This window comes from Pantherophis guttatus, chromosome 1, assembly GCF_059756535.1.
Source record: "Pantherophis guttatus breed Tessera chromosome 1, ASM5975653v1, whole genome shotgun sequence".
In the NCBI taxonomy this organism is placed as follows: Eukaryota; Metazoa; Chordata; class Lepidosauria; order Squamata; family Colubridae; genus Pantherophis; species Pantherophis guttatus.
The window spans coordinates 66,760,646-66,785,458 of record NC_142063.1 but is presented as its reverse complement, the minus strand read 5'-3'; the positions used below and the strand labels follow the sequence as shown (position 1 = coordinate 66,785,458).

Below are 24,813 nucleotides of genomic sequence, written 5' to 3'. Positions count from 1 at the left end.
AGGCACTTAAGCAGGTGCCTTCCTTTTTAAATGGAATATTGCCTTCAAATCCCTCAATCCCTCTAGTGGGCATTTGCTACTCAGTCCAACTGCCATGTCTTATTCATCTTTAATTTGCTGAGCATCAGGCATTACAATTTGTTCCAGGTTTGGAACTCAGATTAATTGCCTCTTCATATTTCCAAAGCCATTGTGGGCAGCTATCCAAACTTGCAAGAAGAGTGAAAGAAACTATAAAACATCTATGGGCTTCGTAAGGAACAGCATGCTGATCCTCGGTTTTCTTTTAACCTTAAGGACTTTTTGTTCTCTTTTCTGAGGGCCTCCTGAGTGCAGTAAGTTACGTTTTGTGAGTTCTCCATGTATACTGTAATATCAAGACCTTGTAGAGGTTGCATATGGCGGGCAACTACCATGGATCCTCCTTTTTAGTAGTTGATGGGGAATTTTAAATTACATTATATTTGAGATTTCTGAAAATAGAGCATCGAGCAGAGAAACATAATAGAAAAATGATAGACTGACCTCCCTATGTATAAAAGGTTGCCCATTATGGTATTTTAAATTCTGCTTTACAGAAATCAGGCTTTGCTAGAAGTTGACTGTAGATTCTGAAATTATTTCAGAATTTAGACATCTGGCTAGAGATGATGAACTAGATGTATTTTTCTCCCTGCTCCCTCTTCGTAAGGACCCAAATATACTTCAGTAATGTATTACAATTGCATGTCATCAAGGATCAAGAGGGTTACATTTGATCACATTATTCGTTAGTGGAAGAAAAACTGGCTTCTTTTATCTTGTCTTCAAATCAGCCCAATCCTTTACCTGTTTCATCTTACTCCTTCAGTAGGTTCACTGAGATTCAAAAGATGGTCTATTCACATTTTTCAGGACACTTGGTGAGCTGCAGTGTTCAAACACATTATATGTCAACAGCACAAAGCCCCAAATTGCTAATCTGAACAATTGCAACAGTGATCAGGAACTCTGTACAGGCACTGCATAACAATCTGTATGTAAGTTCTGGTGTGGCATGACAGCAAAATCTAAAACATCTGGTAAATTCAGGCTTGGAGGCCTAAATAAACTGAATTCATAGTTTGTGTTCTAAAAAGTCTCTCCTGTGTAAGCTTTTTGATACAACAATAACAAGTAATCATCTCACAATTCAATGACAGGCTGGGAGATCAGTTTCTGACAAAACAGAAATAAATATATTTAAGAGCACACCAAACATATAGGGACAGAGTATTGTAGGGAGAGTGTTAAAACAGCTAATGAATTGATTGATACTAGAATGAATTGATAGTAGAAGCAACATATAAGGGCTTAGAGAATAGAATCATAATATCAGATTTTCAGTGGATAAATCAAAGTGTTTAACAGGCAACAAAGAAAAGATAGAGCTAATTTATTCCTGTTTCAGATTATTATTTTTTCCAATGAAAGGAAATGTGTTTCAGATTATGAGGAACAGAATGAAGAAATAGCTTTAAAACTTGAAATTGACAGAAGCATAATTAGGGAATACTTTGAATTATTTTGAAACTTAATATCCAAATCAGTAGCATTCTAGAGTTTTGAAGGAACTGGCAATTGGCTTGGCTAAAACTTTATGTGTTAATTTTGAGAACCCCAGAAGAACGGATTAAATGCCAGATGTCTAGAGAAGAGTAAATGTTAACCTTATTTTCAAAAAGTTGAAAAATTGAGGGAATTAGCAAACTGGTATGTCTGAGATTAATATACCAAGGAGCACTATAGCAGATTATAAATGGAGTAATTTGTAAGCACTTTAAAAATTATTTTAAAGTAAAGTAATTTAAAAATTACCTAAACTTTTCCTCTTTTAAATGGGAATTTTAAATTTGGTTTTAAATTTTGGGGTTTTAAAATGGTTCAGCCAAATTTATTTAGTTTGTTTTATCTCCATTTTAAATTTTGTATTTAAATGTTTTATTTTATGGCTGTTCACCGCCCTGAGTCCTTCGGGAGTAGGGCGGTATACAAATTTAATAAAATGAAAATGAAATGAAAATGAAATTTGGTGATTACCAGAAATTTATATGAAATTGTCAAGAGAAAACTATTATTAAGCTATACTAAAGTTTTATTATTATTATCTAGTTACACAGTAGATTATGCAATGCTTTAAAAGCAATATATCCTGATTTCAGGGAACAATTTGACAAGATATGTCATAACATTCAGATTCAATGTAGGCTGGACATGATAATTATATGGATAACTAGGTGCTCAAAATGCATGCTTAAAGAGAGTTCAGCAATGTCTCCCTGGCAGGTTGGACTGCAATAATGCATAGTATGTGACAAGGTTCAATTTTTATTTTTATTATTAGTTAGAATGAAGAAGTAGAAGGGATACTTATCAGTTTAATGGGGGGGATGCTCAATGAAGTGGGAGAAATTGCCCCCCGCCCATTGCTCCTCCCAATCCTTTTTCCATGCCTGTAAACTTCCTAAACTAGACTGAAACCTCCGTTTAAAAATACAGTAGCTCAAGTGTCTAAGACCTATCAGTAGACAATGACAGCAGGCGGTCGTCTTGCTATTGTGATTATTCATAGATGGATGGGTATATTCAGAAGAGGGGGTGATATTCTTAGGATCATTTGGAAAATTCCTTCTCCAAATTGCATGATTTGGAGAAGAACCCTTCAGAATGATCACAAGAAAGATGTCCATTTGCAAAAAGGCCTGAGGCGGCCTGGATAGGAAGGCAATAGGTTGGTTATGCCCATGATCCTTATCTCAGACTTTGTCTGCTTAAGGATCCACAAGATTGCCTAATGGCAGGAGTGCCAAGATTATGTTTGTTGAGCAAAGTAATTACACAATGTCTTTGACTACTTTGCTCAATGACCAAGATTCCAGACCTAATTGTGGTCATAAGCTGAGGCCTACCTGTGTTCCATTTATATATTATTATATGAGCAACATCTGGAATGGTTACAAGTTTGTTTTGGGAAATCTGTTATAATTGCTAAGAAACATATATTTCAATGGAGATACAGTATCCTGTTTATGGGATTTCCTCACTAGAGTGGCTTACCCAGGCCCTACAAGTGTTATAATTTTAGTGTACAAATAACAGTGTGAAGTGCTGCTTGTTTTTCTTTCAATTTGTTCTAGCTTTGTAAGCTTTCCTGGGAATGATAGAGCAGGGCAGTTTATAAACCATTTAATGTAGATGCTCAACAGAAATATCAGCTGGTAATGTTGATAAAACCAATCACCCAAATCAGTAGATAGGAAGGTGAACTAAAAGGATATAATATTCTGAATGCACTGGCAGAGTTCATATCTACATTATTGCCCTAATAAATCCATCAAACTAATATTATGCTCATAAATTTAATCCGAATTAAGCATGTATTCAAGCAGACTCACAAGAAGCGTTACATTGGAAGAACAGGTGATATAATTCAGCTTCTCAAAAGAGAAAAAAAATTGTAGCTATGCATGCTAGGCATAGAAAATCACAGAGGCCCCTTCTGACCAATGTTATTACATTGTGATACTGCTGAGCCCATACATATCAACATCTTCTGGTTAGTAGCTCTGACTCTTAGCCTTTCTATATCTCTCTATCTTCTGGTCCTCTGTCTTCAGAAGGCAGTGCGCTCAAAAACTAGGTAAAGGAACATTTGGTCTGCATCAGAGTCTGCTAGTTGTTCAAGTGACATCACTGCTGAGGTTCAGGATTCCTGGAACATCTCCTCCTAATTATTTTCCTTGGCTGAGGAGAGCTTATGCGATAAGACAATGCCTGCCAGTATATCAATACAATAAAATACCAATTACTATATTCCTTTATTGACAGTAGGCAGGTGTTCAAGGGAACCATGCTTTTTCTGGAGATGTCACATAGAAAGATATGTGGATGACATCAGTATGTCAATATTACTCAGCTTTGAATCTCCTGATATCTCCTCTAATGGTTTTATTAAAATATGATTTAAAATGTTAAAAAAGTACTAGAAACAAAATAGAGCCCTGAGGGATACCATATGAGCCATTTCAAGGAATAGGTTTGTCTAAGAGATACATTTGAATACATAAGAGACAAGAACAGAATAATTGCAAAGTCATTTCCAAATTGCTTAGGTGATCTAGCCTGGTATTTTGCTCAGTGGTTTCAAAAGTCATGAGAGTCAAAAAAAAAAACAATAGAAACATATTCCCTAATTAACCCCATGTATAGATTAGCTATCAGACTTATCAGGGTTTTGTTCCCTGAAATAAGTTTGATATGTGTCAAAAAAATCTGTTTCTTCTAGCTTGTCTGAAGCCAATCACTCTCAATCACATCACCCAATCATTCAAGGTTATAGACTGACTATAATTTTGCCTCTCTGGGGGATCCAGATTAGACTTCTTAGGAAGATGAACATTAGCTTTTATGAGAACACAATTCTGTCATTATACTTGCTGTAGAATATCCACCAAATTATATAAAGCAAAGATATTGGAAGCACAGTGAAGGACTAAAAAATTACTAGCATCTTAGCTGAAACAGCTGCAACAAAGTAAGAGCACTCAGAGTAATGCAATGAACTTAATTAAATAAAGGCATATATTTTTTATTTTTATTCTTGACTGTATAATGCTGGGTAAAATGAAACTAAGGAAGAGGTTATTCAATTTTTATGAAACTTCTTAGCTGCAATCTTTTCTTGAACAAATTATAGATATTAAATCTACAAAAACAGAAAAGCTCCTGCTTCAGGTAGATATTCCAATTTAGTAGATGAGTTCTTTGCCCCAGTATTCTTCTTCTTCTTGTGCCATATCCGTCATCGGACGTTGGTGATGATGTTGGCGATCCTATTTTTATCAACAGCCGCACAAAAAAGTACTGTTGAGTTTAGTCCAAACCAGTCCCTTAGATTTTGAAGCCATGATGTTCTTCTTGTGTCTGGACCTCATTTGCCTTCAATCTTTCCTTGGAGGATTAAGTGAAGTATGCCGTATTTTTCTAGGTGTCGCATCACATGTCCAAAATATTCTTTCACTTTTTTTATGGTTTTGATTATTTCCCTTGGCTTTCCCAGGTTGCTTATCACCTCCTCACCTCTGATTTTGTCAACCCAACTTATACCTGTAAATCAGTGGTGGGTTGCTACCGGTTTGCCCGAACAAAGGTGAACCAATAGCAGCGGTGGTGGGAGGTTCCGCCCACCTGTCCAGACGTCATCAGATATGCTCTGTGCATGCGCAGAAGTGGCATGTGCACGAGCGAACCGGTAACAAAGCTAAGTGAAACCCACCATTGCTGTAAATCCACATTTCAAATGCTTTTAATCTCTTCAAGTGGCTTTCTTCAGAGACCAACTTTCCACTCCGTAGAACAGGATAAAAAAGATGTAGCATCTGACAAGCCTGATTTTCAATCTTAGACTTATGTGGTGACTGCGGAAAACCCTTTTCATTTTGAAGAATGCTGTTTGAGTTTTCTCTATCCTTGTTTTTACTTCAGTGGTCATGTTCCAGCTTTCATGTAAATTAGAACCAAGGTACATGATTATTAGAGATAAGTAATTATGCATTTTAAAGTATTTTCTTGATGCCTAGCCTAATGTCATTTTTTTTTTGCATTTACACTTTACAGTAGAAAAAAATTGGGTAAGACCTTGCAGAGTCAGCAGTACATTTACTTCAAAATCACAGTTGCTGATTCTGCAAGGTCTCACCCAATTTCCTTGTAAAATATTAATAAAAAAATTTGACAGCAAACCTAGCACAGAGATAACTGATAATATTACTCCACTATGCTTCCAGCATACCGTTGGTATGTCACCAGAGAAATTATCTAGAATGTATCAAGGCACTTCAAATTTATATTGGAAATGTGAGCAAAAAGAAGGGACAATTTATCATGTTTGGTGGACGTGTAAAAAACCTGGAAAATTCAGGTTTATATATTTTATATAAAATTTATATATATAAATTGATTCAGAGAATTTTGAAGATTAATATATAATTGAGATTAGGGTTTTTTTCCTTGTGGATTGATGGTTAAATTGACTTTTTTGATCAGAGAAAAGACAGTATATATTGCTTGGAAACTCCTTATGAACTTTTTGCTCTATTACTCGGTGTTTAAGAACTACTGAATTAAACTTTCCTCCCTTTGACTCCGTCTATATACTTTTGGATTACCTAGAATCTTAGATTGAAAAGTCCAGATGGGTTGACTTCTATAAATTGCATAATTTCTACCAATTTACACCAGTTAGTATCTCTTGCCCAGTATTTTTCAAACTTGCCAACTTTAAAATAACTTTGACTTCATGTCAGATGTAAATGCCTTATTCTCTAATGTGTAAATAGTATATGAACGGGGTATCAGGGGTTAACTTATTCTTCACTTGTTAATGTATTCATAATTCACCACTCCCACATATAGCTCCACCCATTGTATATATAAGGAGCTACATGCACCCTTTTCCTTGCTTCTATCTGTGAATATTCAGTGAATATAGAATGCCTATTGTAAATAAAAGGAAATATATTTAAATCTTTAACTCTTACTAATCTTTTTTTTTTTTAATATTTTTTTTTCACCCCTTTTTTCACCCCTACTCTTACTAATCTTATTGAGTCTGATCCTGAAAATATTGCAACAAGCTGGTAGCAGAGGATGGTTAATTGACTCAATAAAAACTTAAAAATGTCTAAGAAAGATAGGCCCAACACCAGGGCCTACAGCAAAGAAATGGAAACAGAACAAGAAATAATCAACGAATCCACAAACGCAATTTCGAGAGAATCCGAAGAATACACCACTGAAGACGAAGAAATAATAGATGAAAATGATGACCAGGAGGAAATCGAGATAGAGAATAACGAACTCAGGTCAGAGATATTAAAATTATTAAAGAGCCAGAAGAATGATGAAAGCCTCATCGCGAACCTCCAAGATATGCTGAAGAACAGCGGAGCAGCGAGAGAGAAAAACATCACTAATGAAAAGTCTAAAGACCCAAAAATAGTGAGTGATATGACTGCAGAGAAAATCATTGCGAAGAAGAAAAACGGTGATCCTGCGCGAAATTTTGAATGGCAGCCATCTTGGTTTCAACAGGTCTCCAAGATGAGCGAAGCAGAGCCAATCAAAAAGCTCAATTCAAAATTTCTGGCGCGAAAAACATTACCAGACAACGAAAATGAAAAAGAAGATTCAAACACCTCAGAAGAATCAGAATCAGAAAGTGAAGGTGATTCAACAAACTACCAAATAAAATCAGCAATGAAAACGCTTTTTGCCGCATTTGGGCCAAAACTAAAAATTACTAAAAAGCTAACGAAGAAGCGAGCGAGCAAGCCAATGCCTCAAGACCTGCCCGCTCCCATCCTGACTACGAGAGCGCTGACGCCCGAACCCAGAGAGCCTTGCCGATACCGCCCTACGCCACAGACCGAAGCAAGCACCAACGCCCTCAAAAGAAGAGGAAGAACAGCCGCCGTCGTCAGGACTCCCAAAATCGAACCAGAGACCGATTCGTCCGAGGAGGAGCAGAACGAGCGAGCCGCAATGGGGAGAACCTTCCACGACGACTCCAAAGAAGAAATGGACAACGCGCATGCGCAAGACTACGCAGACGGCCCGGGAAGACATGAACTGACGAGAAGACCGCGCAGACTCGTTGCGAGCATCCCCACGCCGTTTTGCAATTTTCTGCATTTACGAGACCACGGACTACCTCAGGTTGTAAGTAATGGACCCAATAATGTCGGAAATTTACCCAGTGACTTCCCGAAGCTAAGGGTTGATGGCATTAACTTGCAAGAATGGTATCAACAGCTCCAGGTTGTCTTTATGAAGGAAAGCTTACTATTTTTTATCACTAGTCCCCCAAAAAGACCTTGGACTCTAAAAATAGATTGTTTACACCATAGAGCATTTTTCTTAATAATATCTAGTGTGTCTCCTGCAATGTATCACAGCATTAAGCCAAATCTGACTGTTTCAGAAATTATTCAATGCATGTTTAATTTGTTTCACAGTGATAGTGTAGCTACCACCACAAGGATGTCTAAAGATTTCTTTTCATCTAGGATAAAACCAGGGGTTTCCATAAGTGAGCATTTAATATCTTTAAACAAAATAAGAGCTGAGCTGCATTTGAGGGGGGAGGTGATTTCAGACCAAACAATGAAAAGTGTTATTATCAACTCACTTGATCCATCATGGGACAATTTTATGTCACATTTAGACACAATCAATCTAGGATACTTATCCATAGAAAGTCTATCCAATAAATTGATAGCAGAAGACAATTCAAGAAGAAATCGTTCTAACAATCACACAGAACACAAACCATATAGGAAAGTAGCTTTCCAAGAAAAATATAATGAAACATTTAAATGTCACAATTGTGGATCCAGGGAACACAATAGAAGAGATTGCCCCAAGATTTCAAAGGAAAGACATAGGTCAGAATATAGGAACAAATACAATTATAGACAGTCTTCCATAGATAGACATAGATATAGAAGCCCACCAAATTACAAAGAGAATAGAGGGGGCAGAGATAATTCAAAGGATAGAAAATCTGGCTCACTGAATGGGTTAAATAAACAAGACAACACTAACATACAGCAAAATGAGAACAATAATTGGCTTATTGATTCTGGAGCAACTAATCACACCACTAATAACAAAAATATATTGTCTTCATTTACAGAAGATAAATTTGTAATAAAGGTAGCTAACCAAGAAAAGGTTCAAGTATTAGGTAGAGGGAATGTAACCCTGCCTGGTCTAGGAAAAATAGAGGGGGTATTGCTAATACCTGAAATACCTCATAACATACTAAGTGCCATAAAACTAAGTAGAGATTCTGACATTAACATTGTTTTTTCAAAAGGAAAAGCGACTTTAGAGAAGAATAAAATAAATATAGGCACTGTGATGATTAAAGGAGGCCTACCTTATCTGATAACAAAAGAAAAATGGCTGCATAACATTGATTCAAATATGGGAGATTGTATTGAAGTAGATGATGAAAATATTAGCAACAGTGATAATGATGAATGTAAAATATCTCATGATCACATAGATGCACACAATGAAAAAAAACCAAAAATAGGTAAGCCAATTCATGATGAGTGTGCTCACATCTTACATAGGAAGTTAGGACATGCCAGTTTTCCTGTAGTACAAAAAATGACTGAACACGCAGAAGGTGTTAAAATAAAAAATTGTGAAAACTATTTGGAATGCTCAGTATGTAAATCTACAAAACTAAAAACTAGTCCCAGGCCAAGAAAATCTACTAGATCAACTAACAAAATTTTTGATTTAGTACACATGGACTTAGTTGGTCCATTAACTCCATCAATCACTTATAGAAAACGTTACTTCTTGACAATAGTAGACGATTATAGCCGCTATGGATTTGTTTATACATTAAAACACAAAGATGAAACCTTTCAAAAATTTAAAGAATTTTACAAACGCATAGAAACACAACACAATATCAAAATAAAACAAATCATGACAGATAGGGGATGTGAATTCATGTCTAAAGAATTCTCCCAATGGTTAAAAGACAAAGGAATGTTACATTACACATCTAGTCCATTTTCTGCGTTCCAGAACGGGATTGTAGAAAGGAAAAATTCAACATTACAAACCATGATTAGATGCACATTGGAAGATGCTGGCTTAAGCAAACAATTCTGGTCAGAAGCCTTACATTATTCAAATTACACACAAAATAGAACCTGGTCCAGCATGGTAAATAAGACACCATATGAAGTGATGTATAATAGGAAACCAAAATTAGCACACATGCACATATTCGGAGTAACTGCAGACGTACACATACCTAAGCAATTAAGAAGAAAGGGAGAAAACGTATCCAGAAGACTCAGATTTATGGGATATGAGACTGGCACTAAAGGGTACAGATTCATTGATAATAATAACAAATTTATAGTCTCCAGAACAGCTGTGTTCCATGAACAGGCCAACTGGTCTAAATTACATCTTAATGAAATATTTCCAAATAAATACAAAGATACAAAATCTCATGAGAAAGGGACCATAGAAAAGCAAAATATCAACAAATATAAAAACAAAACCAAAACTTGGACAAATAGCCAACACAAAATAAAGACAGACACACTAACAAAAAAGGAAGCAAGATATTTGCATGATAACGATAGTAAACCTGAAAAAACTATTAGAAACACCAGAAATCAAATGCCAAATAAATACAAGGATTATATAATGCACATGGATGGTGAGCCAACAACACCTAATACATATGAGGAAGTGTTAAAACTCCCTCGTGAAGAAAAAGAAAAATGGGAATTAGCGATGAAAAAGGAGATGAAAAGTTTACAAGGATTAAATGTATTTACACCTGCAATTGCACCTAAAGATAAAACAATTATTGGTACCAGGTGGATATATAAAATTAAGAACTTAGAGGGAGGCAATACTCTATACAAAGCCAGACTAGTTGCACAGGGTTATGCACAGAAATATCCGGAGGACTATACTGACACGTATTCCCCCACAGTAAGAACAGAGAGTGTCAAAACAGCTCTAGTGGTAGCATCAGCACTCAATCTTGATGTATTTCAATATGACATACAGACTGCGTATCTACACGCAAAACTAGATAAGGAAATATACGTAAGAGCACCTCACAGTCAATACACAAACAAAAATGAGATTTGGTTGTTAAACAAGAGTTTATACGGGTTAAAACAATCTGGTAAACGATGGTATGATTGTTTAGTAAAAGTACTTAAAACCATGGACTTCAACGCTACCACTGCTGATAACTGTTTCTTTGTCAAAAAGGGTGATGATTACATTGAATTTGTATTGATTTATGTGGATGACATTTTATACATAGGAAAACATAAAGAGAGAAGAGAAACTTTTGTAACTAAGCTAAATGAACATTTCTCGTTAAAATCCCTAGGCAAAGTAAACAAATATCTTGGTGTTCAAATTAATAAGACTAGAAGGGGATTCAAACTTACTCAGAGAGATAAGATCATAGAACTTTTAAATAAATGCAATTTAAACAATGCCAAACCTTGTGATACTCCTATGCAAACTGATTTTCTAAGAAATACTGATGAATCTTCCCCCGAATTCAAGGATAACACATTTTATAGATCAATCATAGGTTCACTTCTTTATATATCTAATTGGACAAGACCAGATATCGCCTTACCACTCAATTTATTATCCAGACATGTCAGCAGACCAACAATGTATCACTGGGAAGCTGTTAAAAGAATTTTAAGATATCTGAAAAGTACACTAGACTTTTGTTTAATGTTAGAACCTAATGACAATAAAGAACCAAAGCTTACATGTTACGCAGATGTGGACTGGGCTGGAGACACCTCATGTAGAAAAAGTACATCTGGTTATATATTCCTCTTAAATGACTGTCCAGTTTACTGGTACACTGGTAAACAGGAACTAGTGGCCACTTCAACGACAGAAGCGGAATATGTTTGTTTATCCAAAGCTGCAAATAACCTTGTATGGTTTAATGATTTAATTTCAGATGTTTGGAAAAAACCTGCTTTGCCTTTTGTTATGCATGAAGACAATAAAGCAGCCATTGAAATATCTAGATCTGATGCTATTGGACAAAGGTCCAGACACATAGATATAAAATTTAAACATGTGAGACAATTATCTCAGGATGGATTTATCAAAGCAGTGCATTGTGATACTTCAGAACAATTAGCTGACATATTGACAAAGCCTTTACCTTCCAAGCAACATAAATATTTAACTTCTAAGTTGTATGTTTTATATTGTCCTGAATCTGAATGTAATTGGTGTTGCATAACGAATCGGCATTTAGAGGGGGATTTGTCAGATGTAAATGCCTTATTCTCTAATGTGTAAATAGTATATGAACGGGGTATCAGGGGTTAACTTATTCTTCACTTGTTAATGTATTCATAATTCACCACTCCCACATATAGCTCCACCCATTGTATATATAAGGAGCTACATGCACCCTTTTCCTTGCTTCTATCTGTGAATATTCAGTGAATATAGAATGCCTATTGTAAATAAAAGGAAATATATTTAAATCTTTAACTCTTACTAATCTTATTGAGTCTGATCCTGAAAATATTGCAACACTTCAGTTCCCAGAATTCCCAGCCAACATTACTTAGTTTGAAAAATACTACTCTAGAACAAATGTGCATACAGTCTGGATCTCTTAACTTTCATTTAGTGATCCAAAACAGACAACACTCCCCAAAGTTCTACAAAAACCCAGGCACCATGGTTTATGTAGACAACAAGCTGTGAAGTTCCCAAATATCATTAATAAGACTGACCTCCTTGCCAATTCACATGAAGTTGTGAGAAAAGAATAAGAAACAGACTGGATATATCTTTCTTTTAAATTAAGCACGTTCACTTCCTGAAATTCTTGCAGCTATATTCAATAAATCTTGCTAGAGACAACTATGGTGACATAAGCTTCGAAAAATATCACTGTGGCATGAGGAGGTTGGCATGGAGCTTGACAAAACTTATTTGACAGACTATATTAAACACTCGAAGAATATTACTGTAACTCCTTTAATTTTAATTAAGTTTGTTTTCTCCAGTCTCCACTCATAATAATATGCATATTAGAAATAAGTTTTCATACATTTCTGAGAAATCATATTTATGTTTAGGATGTGGAAACATTCTTGACACAAAGGCAACAGGAAATGAGTATTTAGTCAGATCTGATTATGCTGGGGGAAGAGATGGAGAACGTTTTTGCCTGCTGCAGTAAAAATACTGTTTAGTATTCTTCCACCAAGGACTACTCTCCTAGTCTGAGGGAAGAAGTAAACATGCCCATCTTCTTTATTTTCAAGTAATCTTCATGTAAAACTAAATATAACTAAATAATTTTAAGCTAGCTGTCAAGGTCAATAAACAACATAGCATGTATTTATGAATAAGTCAGAATTCTTGTTTTTCTGTTCAATAAGGAGGAAAAAAAATCCTGAATAAGTCAAGTTGCTACAGAAATGGTACTAGGTTCTCATTTGGCATGTTAGACATAAAGCCAAAATGATTGAGTCACAGTTAGCGATCAAGCCAAAGAAAATGATTTTAGCTTCATGAGATTATTGTTGCTATGGTAACTGTAGAGTAGCCTGTGTTGTTTGTTCCCCTTTGAAGTTGTTGCTAATAGGTGAGTACCATAAACTTAATGGGCAGAGTGAGGCTGGGGAGAAAATAATATATTGGCAGAGCTTGCTTTAATCATTCAGAAGCTCTCTCCAGAGTTAAGCATTTTAAGGCTGCAGTTCTATGCACATATAGGAGAATAAGTCACTGAGCATAGGAAAGATTTAATTATGAATTAGCAAACATGTTTTTGTACTTCTTTTATTTCTTGCTGAAATCTATGAGATTTAAATGAGCTTAGATTTCCTGACTTTTGTCACCAGCTTTTAAAGATAATGTGATGTTTGCAGGGAAGACCCCAAATAAAAAGGGGAGGAAATACCTATGTGACAACTCAGAGACTTAAGAGAACTCATCGACTAAAGAGAAACTACACTTCATATAAACCTTTACTAAAGTCTTTTCCACCTTATTGGGTGTGTTTCAGTCTCTTGTACCTTCCCCAAATTAGCACTGTTGCATCTCGATTTGTTTTCCCTACCTGTACTAACACTGCTTTGCCTAATGCCAAGCAATTTCAAATAGTTATACTTATTATGATGAATAGAACAAGGAGGCAAAAAACCCAGTCCATAATATATATCCACTGTGAAATTCTTTTTTTTAAAAGTATCTCCAGTAACACATAAATATTTCAAAATAGACCTTTACAGACAACTTGATCAAGAAGATCACAGTTCATGTAATATAATGTAGTATAATGTAATATCATGTAATATAATCACATTAATGATCCAAAGAAAATAACTGCTACATGCACTATTATATGTATACCATGAGAAAAAAGTGTATATATACACATGTATATATTACATGTATATGTATACATACAGACACACAGAGGTCACACACACAGAGGTGCCAATCTCACACATGGGAACTCTGGGTGACTTATAGCATTAAAAATCTATAACTCCACTCCCCTCCTCCTCAGTTTGAAATAAATCGAATAAATTATAGCATGTATTGAAAAGAAAATCTGATGAATGATTTCGGCAACTTTCCTTTGTGTTTTTCTTTCAGACAACAAGGGAACATTAGCCAACAAAAAGACAGATAATAAAATGTAAAGAATAGCAAAGAAAAATAGATAAAAAATTTAACTGATTTTGAAATGTGGACTGACTTTGCCTTCTTTATTTGCTCTGGGCATAGCCAGATTACTGCATTAAAGTATTTTCCTCTTGTTAACGACACAGCAGAAAAACAGGCTAGAATAAACCAAATTGCCTCCTTGCTGGTTCTTACTGTGCCTCGGTATTGAGACTAACAGTGGGGATATTCTTTATGGTTTTACTATGGAACAGCTAAGGGGCCTGGATAGCTCAACAGACAGAAGCACTGTAATTTAACACCAGTTGTCTGCAATTAAAGTGAGATCCAATCTCGCCAGGCTCAAGGTTGACTCAGCCTTCCATCTTTTCTAAGGTAGGTAAATTGAGGACCCAGTTTGTGGGGGCAATAAGCTGACTTTGTATAAATATACAAAAGTATGAAGGCTATTGCTTAACGCACTGTAAGCCGCCCTGCGTCTCCGGAGAAGGGCGGCATATAAATCAAATTTTTTTTTTTTAAAAAAAAAGGGAAAGCAATCAGTGAATTTCCATCTTTGTTTCTCTTCTAATCAAGTGTTGCCTGCCAGCAGGAAAAGCAGCCACAAATGGTCTCCATAAAGTGTGATGGGTCAGGGATGGGTGCATGAAACAGCTGGTTTATCTACCTGGAAAAAAAAATTGATAAGTAGGTCCTCGGCATAGAGGGGCCTAGGAGAAAGTGCCACATCTGTGTCAAAAAAGAGCCTGGCTGTAAGTGCAAAGGATGGGTACAAAGTGAACTGGGAGGGAGCAGTGACTCACAAGAACTCCATTCTTATTGGGCAAATAATCTGATAAATAATCCATCACTCTTGGTTCCGTCAATTAAACCATGCCATTTTTCTGGATCATGGAAATGCATCTTCTCTGTAGCAGCACCTGCTCTCTGGAATGAGGTTCCCACAGAGATTCAAACAGCCCTTCTAGGCTATTGGAGCCATTTGAAGTTCTGGCTCTTCATATAGGCCTGTAGTGAACATAATTGAAGCCTCGTTTTTATCTTTTTCTTTGTTTCTACCTGGGTCTGTTGTGTCTGCCATCTGTGTTCTTTTTCGCTTTGTGTTGTTTTATTTTAATTTTTTAAAAACAATTTGTAAGACATTGAGAGTCAGGTCGCACATACTTTAATTAAATAGGAATGTGTGGAATGAGATAGTTAATATTGAACCAATTTATTATATTCACTGCCACTTCATTCAGAAATTGGAACATTTATGGAATACTTTTTATTGAAATTATAACTCATGCTGCAATCCTATATTCCTACTAGGAAGCATCATTACTCCCAGGGTGAGTAATGAGCAGCACTTAAATCTGGGTAAATATCTACAGAATTAAACGTGATCCTAGTTTGAGAAAGACGGCAAGGTATATAGTTATGTTTGATTTAATCTGTAATGCTGTTTGCTGAATAAAATGAAAGAATTACAGGTAACTGTATCATTACACATGTCTTTCTTAATTTTCATAGTTTGATTTTTTTTCCCCCTCTTCATCCAGGAAACGTTGTGGTCTTGTGGTCAACATGCAGGACATCAGTTTTTAAATCAGTAACAAACCGATTTATTAAGAACCTGGCTTGTTCTGGGATCTGTGCCAGCCTTGTCTGTGTGCCTTTTGACATTGTTCTCAGTACCAGTCCACACTGTTGTGGGTGGGTCTACACCATGATCTTCTGCAAAGTCATCAAATTCTTGCATAAAGTCTTCTGCTCCGTGACCATCCTTAGTTTTCCTGTCATTGCTCTGGATCGGTAAGACACTATGATTACTCACAGGTTATCTTTCAGCTTTCTCCCTTCATAGTTCAACCTGGACAAATCTGTTCCTCTGATTTATTTTTTGTGTTTTCTGTTTGTCTTATTTCCATATCAACTTGATATTTCTTTTTAAAAAATTAAAAATAAAAAGATTGCATATACAATCGAATGTAAACAACTTGTGGAAGGAGTTGTGTTAAGAGAAACAAACTGATTTGTATAATATGGGTGTTGGCTGTTCTTTTTAAATAACCTTGCTAATTTAACCTGACTGGCTGTTTTCTAATCTTTCCGATCACTAAAAAGGTAATTTTCTTTGTGCATCTATTAGAAGAAAGGAAGATAATTCCACTTTTTAAAGAACGGGTACTTATTAAGAGATATTATGGATTCTAACTCTCAACTTTACTGTCTTGGAATCTGTAATAATATTTGAAGGACATGACAGAAGTTCTATATTGATTTTTCACTAGCTAATTAATACTGCTGTTATCTATTCATTAATTACCATTACTAGCAAAGTAGATGCTGGATAGGTTGTCTTCTAATCATTTATTGAATAAGTCATAGCTAGCTAAACTAAGGTTAAATCATAATGCATTATTTATAAACCACAATGATCTTATCAAAGTATGAAAGTAAGAAACATGTCTTAATGTGACATGTGAACTGAGTGTTGTGTACCATAGAGGAATTTTCAAGTTACATGCAATATTTAGGTATTTTAGCAAATCTACTCTTTTTGCAATGTGGCAGGAATTGCTACATGCTAAGAAACATGGTTGATTCAATTCTATTCACAAACCAGTTTGAAACAAAAGAGGTTATGAGATAATATCGAAAAACAGAAGTTTCAGGGTAAATTCTAACCCCAATCTTTGAAACAAATTGATCAATATAAGTTGCATTTGTCATTATTTCATATAGGGTTAAATTAGTGGCTAAAAAAAGTATGTATACAGATACTCCTTGACTTACAACCTTTCATTCAGTGACTGCTCAAAGTTACAACAGCACTGAGAAAAATGACATATGTCTGTTTTTCACACTAACAATTGTTGCAGCATTCCCATGGTCATGTGATCAAAACTGGGATTCTTGGCAATTGGTTTGTATTTATGATGGTTGCAGTGTCCTGGGGTCATGTGATCAATTTTTGCAAACTTCTGACAAGCAAAGCCAATGGGGAAGCCAGATTCACTTAACAACTGTGTTATTAACATGACAACTGCAATGATTGACTTAATAACCGTGACAAAAAAAGATGTAAATTGGGACAAAACTCACTTAACAAATGTTTCACTTAGCAACATAAATTTTGGACTCAATTGTGATCATAAGTCGAGGACTATCTGTACTAGATCTAACATTGAAACATCTTAAATCCTGGTATCTCTGATAATAGTTCAACTTTAATTTACATAATAGGTCAAGGAATAGTATTCTGTATATGTAACTATTTGGAGATGGAGTCCAATCTGGTAGAATAAGAAGGAATGGCATTTCTGTATCCCTTATAGATATTTCTGCTCTCTCTTCTTTGGATAGGTACTATTCAGTCTTATACCCACTGCAAAGAAAGATATCAGATGCCAAATCACGAGATGTGTTGATCTATATTTGGGCTCATGCAGTGGTGGCCAGCATTCCAGTCTTTGCTGTGACCCATGTGTCAGACATATATGCTATATCCACTTGTACTGGGCCCTGGAGTTACTCTATTGGCCATTTAGCATATGTTATCACTTACAACCTTACCACTGTGATTTTACCAGTGACTGTGGTATTTCTCTTTATGATCCTTATCCGCAAGGCACTGAGCGCCAGCCAGAAGAAAAAAGTCATTATAGCTGCCTTAAGAACTCCTCAAAATACAATCTCTATTCCTTATGCCTCCCAGAGAGAATCTGAACTTCATGCCATGCTTCTGTCTATGGTTATGGTTTTCATTTTCTGCAGTATTCCCTATATGACTATGGTGGTTTATCACGCTGTCCAGGATTCTCCTGATACCTCGGTATACTTGCTTCTCACTGCTATCTGGTTGCCTAAAATATCACTACTGGCCAACCCACTTCTCTTCCTGACTGTTAACAAATCTGTACGGAAATGTTTAGTAGGGACGATACTACAATTACATCGAAGGTATAGTCGAAGGAACATAGTCAGTTCTGGGAGTGCTGGAGAGGCCAATCTGGAATCTCACATTCGTTCTGGCAGCCAACTCCTAGAAATGTTTCACATTGGGCAGCAGCAAATTTTCAAGCCCACAGAGGACGAAAATGAAGCTAAATCTGTGGACCCCAATGACTACCAACAGGAAGAGATACCCACAACCAGCTTAGATGTAGAACAAGCCCAAATTCAGAGGCCTGTTTGTCCCGCAGTTGCAGATTCTGCTGCACAAATAGCACCAGCTTTTTCTACAGAAGCCGAATTGGCCAAAGAAAAATATTCTCCGCAACTGGGCTTTGGACCTTTTGAGTTGCCCCCACAGTGGCTATCAGAAAACCGGAATGGTAAGAAACGACTTCTGCCTCCTTTAGGAAATACACCAGAGGAGCTGATCCAGACAAAGCAACCCAGGGGTAAATCAGAACGAAAAATGAGCAGGAACAATAAAGTCAGCATCTTCCCCAAAATGGATTCCTAGTCAAAGAAGGAGTTCCATATGATGAGAGAAGACTGCCCTTTTGCCTATATGTGATCCTATGGATCTGTGCTAAAATGAAATTAAAGGCTTATTTTTGTGCCAGTTATTGTAAAAGCTAAAACTTAAGTGTTCCTTATACACGGGTTTTGTTATGAACACATATTTCCTTATTTCACAATATCCCTTTCCCCCATTATATAAAAAAACAAATGGACTGTTTTCCAAAGAGTTCTTGTTCTTGCCCTACAGACTGCTCCCTCTACCCCAATCTATAAGACTATAAAACAGCAAGTCTGTTTAATTAGGGCAAAAAAATCTGGACTGCAAAGTTTAGGATGAACACAAAGCAGTCCAGAACACAAAGTGGGCCCCAATCAGGAATCAGTTCCGTAGTGAGAGGTTTTTCCATGGACCAGACGGGGCATGGTTTCACATGCTGCCTGCATCCTGCAGATGGGGCTTAGCTTGTTTGCGCAGCCCAGTTTCTGGCATGCTGCAGCCCAGTGCCAGTCCACTGACTGGTGGTTGGGAACCCCTGCACTAGAGGACAGCAAAGCAGCCCAGAAAGTCTAGTACCTTTGCTGACATTTAATGGTCATTTGGAGTTTTGCTGTACTTCATGCATGCACATGTGCATGCATACACACCTTACAGAGATGTGGCACTTCAGTTATAGAATTCCAGGGAAAGGAATTCAGTGAATATGTAGGAACTTCCAGTCCTTGGGATTCTCACATAAAAAGTGCCCAGAATCTTTTCGGAGCATTATTTGACTTGGCGATTTGGGATATTAAAAGACATTTTTTATGTGAGAATCCCAAGGACTGGGATTTTATAATTTACTAAGCATTTTCTCTGTTTATTTTGGACTCTTATTTTTAAGTATGTTCGGTAGGTTCCTACTCTTGCGGTAAGCATGTGTCAAATTCATGCATAGGATTTTAGATTTCCTTAAAGGACTGATTTTTAATAGTCAGAATCCTGCAAGCTTTTGATCAGCGAAGCTGCGGCAACCTGACTGAGATTTAACAGATACATTTGATGATGCTACTGCATAACATGTTGAATACAGGTAGTCCTTGACTTATGATCATTCATTTAGCAACAGTTCAAAATTACAATGGTGCTGAAAAAAAGTGACTTACAATTGGTTCTCACATTTATGATTGTTGCAGCATCCCTGTGCTCACCTGATCATGAACTGAGTGCTTGGCAATCAGCAGGTATTTATGATGGCTGCAATATCCCAGCATCACATTATCACCATCTGCAACCTTCCCAACTGGCTTCCAAGAAGCAAAATCAATGGGGAAGCCATCAGGTGGTTGCAAGTCACAGACATGTGATATCTCGCTTATGGAGTGTGGCAAAAAAAGGTTGTAAAATTAAGTGATTGCACCACTTAACAACAACTTTTCCGGTTCCAAGTATGGGCGTAAGTCAAGGACTACTTGCTCTCAAAATCAGTCTGTCTCTCTCACTCACTTATTCAGTCTTTCTCTGCTTCTCTTGATAATGTGTTCATCTCTGGTGAAAAGGCACTAAGATGGTTGTTGCTGTTTTGTTTGATATGCAACAGACTGAAATAGGAGCCACTGTGTTACGAATAGTCTTAATTCTGCTCTCTACACACATGCACATTCTAAGTGTATAATATATAGAACACACCTCTTCATTATGATTCTAAAAATCTTAATAACATATAGCATTTTTTCTGCTTTCCTGCCTTGTTTTTTAATTACATTTTAATTAAATGGTTCTATCTAATCATTTTGCCTGTGATTCTTCATCCTTTTATTCACTGGGAGTGGCTTCAGAATAACAGAGTTGGAAGGAACCTTGGAGGTCTTCTAGCCCAACCCCCGTACTCAAGCAGGAAATCCTATATCATTTCAGACAAATGATTGTCCAATTTCTTTTTTAAAACTTCTAGTGTTGGAACACTAACAACATCTGGACTTCAAGTCCTTCCACTTGTTCTAACTGTCAGGAAATTTACTTCAGTTTATATTGGTTTGTTGCAGGAAAAGAAAGAATTTTAAAATGTATTTTGCCTTCAATTTGTTGACTTTTGTGGGATTCCAAGGGATATCTTAGTACTGATGTGTATAATACAGTAGCTGAAGAGATGCAAAATACATCTGACCTGGGTTCTTTTAAATCAAATTAGCATGCAGTTTCTGCAAACTGAATATGGATATACAGATACAAATATTAATAAAATAATAATAGTTTTAATGATAGATATTAAGACAATATCAATCATTGAAAAAACTTAGAAGAGGTATGTATTAATCTAAACAGAATTGAAAAAAAAATCTCCTCAAGCACTTATCCCAGCTAACTCATTGTGATTCTATTTGGAACCAAGTTGCCTAAATGTCGTGATAAATACAGAGAAGTTTTGAACATTATAAGAAGGTTAAGGAAACTGAATCTCAGATACTGGAATTCCAATTCCTATACAGCATAGTCAGGAATTTTGTGAATTATTTCAATAGCTGGAGGAGCACCATTTTTTCTCCTTTTGGTATACACATATAAAAGTGTAGCATCTTATGAATAGTTCACATCATAGTAATCTCTATGGGAGATGGGAGGGGTTGGAAATAGGAAACATAAAGGAGCAAATGAAGAAATATTTGAAAATCATTCCTGACTATCTAATGCAGTAGTTAACTCTACAGTATTACACATTATAGAAGTCAAAATCTATTGCAATAACAATCATCTTACATGTATCCAGACACTTCAACCTTGACTGTTTCCCCTTCTTCTGTATCTTGACTGTTGTTTATTATTTATTCCATTGTGGAATAAATTTCAATCTTTGTCTCCTTTGTCTCTTCCGCTTACTAGTTTGCAAGCAGTCTCTTTCCTCTCCTCCATTCCTCTGTTGTAAAAATGATTACTGCAATTCATTCTCAAAGTCTTAAGCTGATTTTATAAACTTAGACATTCCTGCTTTCAAATACTATAGATAGCTTGTGCTTCTGAGCCACTGAATATAATAATTGGATCCTGGATTTTAACTATTAGTAAAATATTGTTACTTTTAACATAAAATTTCCTGAAATAACTGCTATGTTTGTAGCAATCATATTTAAATAGCACCGTGTTTAATTCTAGGGAACAAAACAGCATAAGCTCTTCTTATAAGGTGTTCTTAATTATTTCTGAAATATCAAAGGGGTCTATAATTTCTAAGAAATCTGAGTTATTTCTATATGTTACCAACAGTAAACTTTGCAATAAACTTTATAAATAATAAAGCAAATAAATAATTTACTACCACTGGACCAAGTTTTTTTGTGTCTTTGCGTCTCAACCTTTCATGATAAAAATGGTTTTTGCTTTTAATTAAATCCTGAATTCTTGAAAATATTTATATGATTAGTTGTCGCTAATTGGCATGACAACTATCTGGGTACAGAGCTAATTCAAAAGCTACTCTACTCTTCAGTGGTTCCTTCTCATCAGCAAACTAGAGAACGGTATCAAGTGTGATACTGTAGAGTTTGATCCTGAATATCATTCAAGATTTGTACTAATGACACTTGTGACCAGATAAAAGATTGCTTGCCAAATTTGTATATGTTACAAAGATGTTTTGGATGGGACACACAGGGGTGAACATCTCAAAATACCAAAACTGCATATGGTTTCCTGCCATTGGAAAATGGCAAGTTTTGTTTTGTGTTTTTGTACTTTCCAAAAGTATTGACCCCTGGCAACTGTCTGGACTAGTCCTTAAAGTTTTCTTGGCAAGTTTTCAGAAGTGGTTTACCATTGACTCATATTTCCTAGGGCTGAGACAGAGTGACTTGTCCAAGGTCAGCCAGCTGGCTTTATGCCCAAAGAAGAACTCACAGTATCCCAGTTTCTAGCCTGGTGCCTTAATCACTAGATCAGATTGGCTTTCTGAGCAATACAATATGATGATCCCTTAAATAGGCTTCTGTAAAAGGACTTACCAGTATGTACAAAAGAATGTATCTTGGATTTGGTAGGTTTGCCCCTCTAGTTCCTTTGAGTAGGGTTTCCTGAGGATGTCTTCCAGAATTAGTACTGCACTCACACGCACTTGGGGAAAAATATCTTTTCAGTAATGCCTGACACCAGCAGATATTTCATAGAGAATATCCTCTCTAATGTTAAATTATACATAACACATAAAGTGGTGATTCTTCTCAGCTTTGTATCCTTATGTATTAACCAAGCAAGAAGATGCTTGTCTTTTCTAAATGAATACTTCTGAATGAATAAGAATACAAGTCTTTTTTGGGTATATCAAAGCTAAATAACTAAGGAAAAAAGCAAAAGAAAATAGCAATGATTTCTGAGGGAATTATCCCAGCGGTTGCTCCTTCAATCAGCACTTCCCTGTACACCCCCAAAAACAAATATAAAACAAGTAATAAAATGAAACAAAGAAGCCATAGCTGAAAACATTTTACTTAAAATAATACCCCATATTATAATCTGCACCTTGTTCCTGACATTTCAGAGATGCTCTTGTGACAGGAAGGCCAGATTAAGGCCAACTAATGCCCTGTTGCACAGCCCCACAGTGGTGCCCCTCCACCCATCCATTGCTTAACTGATAAGACATTAAGACTCAAACTTTGAAACTTTAGCTATTCATCATGCCAAAGAAAACATTTTACCAATGTAGATTAATGTTGAACATGGCAGATAAGAGCAATTACAAAAAAATGCAACTAAAGTCAAGGGAAAAGGGGGAAAAAAAACCCTCAGTGGTGCCCTAAGCATCTGCTTCTTGTGCTAAATGGCTGATTCTAATGGCTAAATAACGATTTTTCAAAGCCCATTAAAAAAGAGATTTTCCTGTTTCTAATTGGCTTTTTCGGCATTAATTTTTTGTCGGTTTCAGATGTTTCTGCCTTTTTACATGGACTAGAAAATCAGGTTGCTTTCAACCCTTTCAATATCTAATTGAATGTCTAAACTTCATGGAATACAATTTCTCCCCATTTGCAATAACTTAAAATAATTCATAAGATCAAATTCTCCACAAAAATATGTCCACCCCACAAAACCAGTTTGCTTCATTATAGAGAACCCATGGGTCTCTAAAAATGCCAAGTTGAGCCTGAGAAATTAGTAATTCTTTTCCATGCTTAAGAAGATAGAAATAAAATTCAAAATGATTTTTATATATTAGTTTAGTTTAGTTTATTTGATTTGTATACCGCCCTACTCCCGAAGGACTCAGGGTGGTGAACAGCCAAACAGTAAAATACAGAAATACAAAAAATTTAAAAACCAGATAAAATCGAATTAAACCATTTTGGCCCAGACAAATTAAAACACCCCAATAATTTAAAAACAAATTAAAATTTACATATTAAAAAGAGGGAAAAGATTAGGCCAAGCCCGCCTGGTGGAATAAAAAGGTCTCCACAGCGCGGTGGAAGGTGCGCAGATCCGGGATCCTCCGTATCTCCCGGGGGGAGCTCATTCCAGACGGTAGGTGCCCCCACAGAGAAGGCTCTCCCCCTAGGGGCCGCCAGTCGACATTGTTTGGCTGACGGCACCCAGAGGAGTCCCTCTCTGAGAGCGTACTGGCCGGTGGGAGGCTATTGGTGGTAGTAGGCGGTCCCGTAGATAACCAGGCCCTAAGCCATGGAGCTCTCTAAAGGTGGTAACCAAAACCTTGAAGCGCACCCAGAAGACCACCGGGAGCCAGTGCAGCTCACGCAGGAGAGGTGTTACATGGGAGCGCCATGTCGCTCCCATTACCACCCACGCGGCCGCACTCTGCGCCAGTTGGAGCCTCCAGGTGCTCCTCAAGGGGAGCCCCATGTAGAGAGCATTGCAATATTAAGAAAATAGGTTGTAAAATAGAATGAAATTTAAAAGTGATAAAGGTACTTTTTGTTCTGCAAACAAAAGCTACCTAAACGGGACAGGGGATACAACCTGGAAAGTATTTTAATGTATTTTGAGACTTTATTACACTAGTCTTCACTGTAACTGAAAAAGGCAAAACCATTGGCTGAAGGAAGATGGCGGAAAGACGGGAGAGGGGCAGGCTGAAGGTGAGTGGTGCACTTGAATTCAAA

The 24,813-nt window shown here is 36.4% G+C and overlaps 1 protein-coding gene across 1 annotated transcript in view; it reads left to right on the top strand.

Moving 5' to 3' along the window:
- Positions 1 to 18,830, top strand: part of GPR176 (G protein-coupled receptor 176) — a 29,565-nt gene extending 10,735 nt beyond the window's left edge. Inside the window, exons 2-3 of the mRNA XM_034417887.3 lie at positions 15,816 to 16,068; positions 17,623 to 18,830. Of these exons, the coding sequence (XP_034273778.2) occupies positions 15,816 to 16,068; positions 17,623 to 18,727 (1,358 nt within the window). The 3' untranslated portion in view covers positions 18,728 to 18,830. The remainder of the gene's footprint in view (positions 1 to 15,815; positions 16,069 to 17,622) is intronic.
- The last annotated feature ends 5,983 nt before the right edge of the window (positions 18,831 to 24,813 follow it).